The sequence below is a fragment of the Camellia sinensis genome, chromosome 13 (genome assembly GCF_055761805.1).
Source record: "Camellia sinensis isolate YWXY chromosome 13, ASM5576180v1, whole genome shotgun sequence".
NCBI lineage: Eukaryota > Viridiplantae > Streptophyta > Magnoliopsida > Ericales > Theaceae > Camellia > Camellia sinensis.
The window spans coordinates 115,511,033-115,515,831 of NC_138973.1; the positions used below are offsets into that span (position 1 = coordinate 115,511,033).

General features: G+C 35.3%; 1 protein-coding gene across 1 annotated transcript; it reads left to right on the forward strand.

Annotated features, from left to right (window-relative positions):
• Positions 1 to 1,259: 1,259 nt before the first annotated feature.
• Positions 1,260 to 4,599, forward strand: LOC114289970 (uncharacterized). Its single transcript, XM_082900822.1, has 5 exons — positions 1,260 to 1,307; positions 1,456 to 1,566; positions 2,602 to 3,812; positions 4,012 to 4,149; positions 4,431 to 4,599. Exons 1-5 carry the CDS (start codon positions 1,260 to 1,262, stop codon positions 4,597 to 4,599), a joined length of 1,677 nt encoding a protein of 558 aa, XP_082756948.1.
• Positions 4,600 to 4,799: the final 200 nt, after the last annotated feature.

A 4,799-nucleotide genomic window follows, 5' to 3' on the forward strand; every position in this document is an offset into this window, starting at 1 on the left:
TTTTTAAAAATAAATTTATTTAAAATTTTAATTAAAAAATAACATATATTTTTATTGATATTTTATTTATTTAATTTTTAAAAAATAAATTTATTTAATTGTGTAAAAAATAAAATAAAATAAAATAAAATTTTATGTAATCTAGCTAAAAATAATTAAAATATTAAAGATATGTTTAATATTGCTATTACTTAGTAAACAATTGAAAAATAGTAAAATAGTCTTTTGTTCATTTATCCTATCCAGTCCATCCAACCAAACATTGGATTTATTAAAAATAGTCTTTTCCAGACATTTAATACCATGAAAAAACAAACACGGGATACACATCTGATCCAACCAAATAGTCCGAGAGATTTACAGTCTCAGGATTCAAGTCCGATGAATTCTAATTTCCCTTATCCAATCCGTCCAATCAAACACACCCTATGTTTTTACTGATACAAGTTGAAATTGTGTAGGATGAGAAGGTTGTTGCTTTTCAAGACATCCATCCTTTAGCACTTAAGTTTCAATTTGCACAAACTAATGACTATCCAGAAATAGATATGAAAAATGAGAAATGCAGGTAGTCAAACTCAAGCCAAAATGAAGGTACATTCCAATCAGCCATTTCGACAAGCAATTCCTACACATTGTGCAAAGGAAATAAAACATTATGTTTGTTTATTACCAAAATAGTGGCTAAATAGAACGCAACAATTAAAGCTCTCTTTCTTCTGCCCAACACCACCACCACCACCACCAACTTCAATAATGTTCTCTTTCATGGCTGCCAAACAATGTGTTTCTCCTCTTCCTTTCAATTATAGGTCGATTCACCCTTATATTGGCCGAAAAACAGAGTCAAATCATTGTAACTAGGTCCTAGTCGCAGTCCTTCACTCACACTACACCGAAATCGTCGAACCTATCACTATATCACCAATTTCGTTCCCAAAAAATGAAGAGGAACGGGTTCAAGCAGTTCTTGCTCGATCCCTGGAATCTGAGGTCCCTTCTGACCCTCTTGTTCCACCACATAGTGCAGAAGAGGATATGGTTCGGCGAGTAGCCGGACTAGCCCGCTGAGTCAACCGAGCATGATACGTTTGTCAGCAACCATGTTTGCTTCAGACCTATGAAGCACAGGTACTTCAAAAATAGTGTCGTATACGTACCGGGTACTTACCGGGTGCGGGTATGCGTACCGGTACGACTGGACGCGTATCGGGTACGGCAAAAAGTAGTCGGGTACGTCTGGTTCAATCGGGTATGGAATGGGTACGGCTTGGGTACAGCATGGGTACGCCTTTGGTGCGTTTCAGGTACGTCGAGGCAGAAATCAAATTTTCTGGAGAATTGAGGGGTACCGGAGCAATATTAAGAAAAATTTAAAAGAAAGAAAGAAAAAAGATATATACGAATGATGTTTGTTTTTCCCTAATCTCATCACTTTTGCCCTAATCTTATCAGTTGAGCAACACAATAGCAAGAGGCGACATAGAAGCAAAGAGGCGACGGCGACCCAACCATTCCCTTCCGGCGACGGCGACGGTGACGGTGACGGAGACACAAGGAGTTCCAGTGAGTGTTGTTCATCTTCTTCTTCTTCTTCGCCTTCTTCTTCTTTGTTTTATCTTCTACCCTCATCTTCTTCGTTTCTTCTTCTTCATCTCATATATATATATATATATATATTTTTTGTAGAGATCAGCAAGCATCTATTTTCGTCCCTTGTTGCATCTCTAAGTCTTCCCTCCGATGAGAAACTGATTAGAATTTTTGGGTGCCCCTGCATATCAGCAAACAGCAAGCAAGCAACTGGTATGATTTTGTTTTTTTGTTTTTTTTGTCCCTTGTTGCATAACTTGTTTTTGTCCCTGAATAATTGGTCAAAATTTGTTGCATAACTGTTCATAATTTTTTTCCCCTGAATAACTTGTTTTTGTCCCTTGTTGCATCTCTTCATCTTTATTTTTTTTAATTTTTTTTCTTGTTTCTTGTTTCTTCTTTAGAGAGGTAGAATCTGATGTAGAACCAAAAAAAATTTAGAGAGGTATAGAACCAAGTTATTCAATCATATTTAGAACAAAAAAAAAAAAATTAGAACAAAAAAATTAATAAATTAGAACAAAAAAATTAATAATCAATCATACTTACGTAATGTTAATAATAAAAAAAATTAATTAGAACAAAATTATCCCTCAACAAAAGAATGTTAATCAAAAAAATTAATTAGAAGTTTAAAACAAAGTTATTCCTCAACAGAATGTTAATAATCACAAATATTAATTTTAATAATCAAAAATATTATTTACGCTTATAGGAAAATGAGTTCATCAAGCAGTTTAGGTTCATCTGTTGCAAGTGCTTCTGCTCCTTCCATTGATCAATCTAGAGATGAAAATGCTCCTCTTTGGGGCTATGTTACAAAATTAGTTAAAAGGGAAGAAAGAGGAAGTGGTAATACAACATTTAAGTGTAATTTTTGTAACATTGAGTACCAGGGGTCATATTCTAGAGTTAGAGCCCATTTGTTGCTACTTGCTAGCCATGGAATTAGAGTGTGTGCAATTGTGAAGAACAAGAGTGATCTTCTTTCTAAAATTCGAAAGGTAGATCAAGAAGCTGATAACCGGAAAAAAAAAGGCAAAGCCAAAAAATGTTCCTTTGCCACCTCCATCTTCTCAAATTAGTGCTAGCCACGACGGTGTAGAAGATGTTGGAACATTTAGAATGGAAGGTTATGCACCAAGAAAGAGAAAGGCAATTGGGAGTAGTCCTTTAGATAAGGCATTCAATCAAAGTGCTAGAGAACATTTACATTCTTTAATTGCTCGTATGTTCTATTCAGCTGGTTTGCCTTTCCATTTGGCTAGGAATCCATACTTTGTGGATGCTTTTCAATATGCTGCTGAGAATCAAATTGTTGGGTATGTCCCTCCTGGATATAATTTGTTGAGGACTACCTTACTTCAAAAAGAAAGGGCAAATATTGAAAGGTTATTAAAACCAACTAAAAAGTCATGGGATGAGAAGGGGTTGAGTATAATATCTGATGGATGGGCTGATACACAAAGGAGGCCTCTCATTAATTTTATGGCAGCATGTAATGGTGGAGCTATGTTTATAAAAGCTGTTAATTGTGAGGGTGAGACCAAGGACAAGTATCATATTGCCAAATTAATTAGTGAAGTGATTGATGAAGTGGGCCCTAATAATGTAATTCAGGTAATTACTGACAATGCTCCTGTTTGTAGTGCAGCTGGATCAATTAATCAAGGTAATTATCCGAAGATCTTTTGGACACCTTGTGTAGTGCACACTCTTAATCTTGCTCTTAAGAACATTTGTGCTACGAAGGAAATTGGAGTTGCTGCATATGCTTATGATGAATGCCATTGGATCACTGCTGTGATTGATGATATAATGTTTGTGAAAAATTTCATCATGAATCATTCTATGAGATTAGCTATTTTTAATGAGTTTGTACCTTTGAAGCTACTTTTTGTTGTAGATACACGCTTTGCATCTGCAATTGTTATGCTAAAAAGGTTTAAACTTATATATCATGGTCTCCAAACAATGGTGATAAGTAAGAAATGGACTTCTTACAAGGAAGATGATGTTGGGAAAACAGCTGTTGTAAAGGAAAAGTTGTTGAATGATGTTTGGTGGGATAAGATTGAATATATACTCTCATTCACATTGCCTATTTATGAGAGGCTTAGATTTTGTGACACCGATAAGCCATGTCTACATTTGGTTTATGAGATGTGGGATTCAATGATTGAGCGGGTGAAGGCATCCATCTATAGGCGTAAAGGGAAGTCATAAAATGAAGAGTCGTCCTTTTACTCTGTAGTGCATCAAATATTAGTGGAAAGGTGGACAAAAAGTAGCACACATTTTCATTGCCTTGCTCATTCTTTGAATCCAAGGTATAATTCACATTAGACTCATAGTTTATACATTAATTTTTTTCATTGCATAATTTACTTATTATTTTTTTCTAATTATGAAATCTAGGTATTATAGTGGGATGTGGCTTCATGAAAATCCCATTCGTGTTCCTCCTCACAAAGATGTTGAAATTTCTGAGATGAGAATCAAGTGTTTTAAGAGATACTTTCCTGATTCAGATGAGAGAAGGGTTGTTAATACAGAGTATGTGAAGTTTCCAGGTTGTTTAGAAAGTTTTAGTGACTCTAACTTAATATGTGATAAAGGAGTAATGGAACCAGTGGTTTGGTGGTTGGCACATGGCTCTTCTGCACCTATGCTCCAATCCTTGGCAGTGAAATTACTTAGCCAGCCATGTTCCTCATCATGTTGTGAAAGGAATTGGAGTACCAACTCTTTCATTCACTCTATGAGGAGGAATAAAATGACACCACAACGGTGCGAGATTTGGTTTTTGTGCACTCCAATATTCGCCTCTTATCAAGGAGGAGTCAACTATACACAGAAGGAGAGACCAAGTTATGTGATGTTAGGGGAGATGCATTTGATTCATTGGAGGGTTCTGGTTTCCTTGAAATTGCAAATCTTTCACTTGATGAGCCAGAGATGGAAGCTATTTTATTCAATGATGACGTTGATGGAAGTGAACTTTGAAGTGCCAAGTTTAGATATAAAAGGCTTTCTTTTGTTTTTTTTCCTTTGCTTGTGTTATAGAATAAATTGGCCTTGTTTTTCTTTTGGTGTTGGTTGTTTTTCCTTTGCTTGGATTATGGATTGAATTTGCATTGTTTTTCCTTTGGTGTTGGTTATGTTGAATTGAAATATATTAATATTTGTCTTTTAGTTTTATAGTT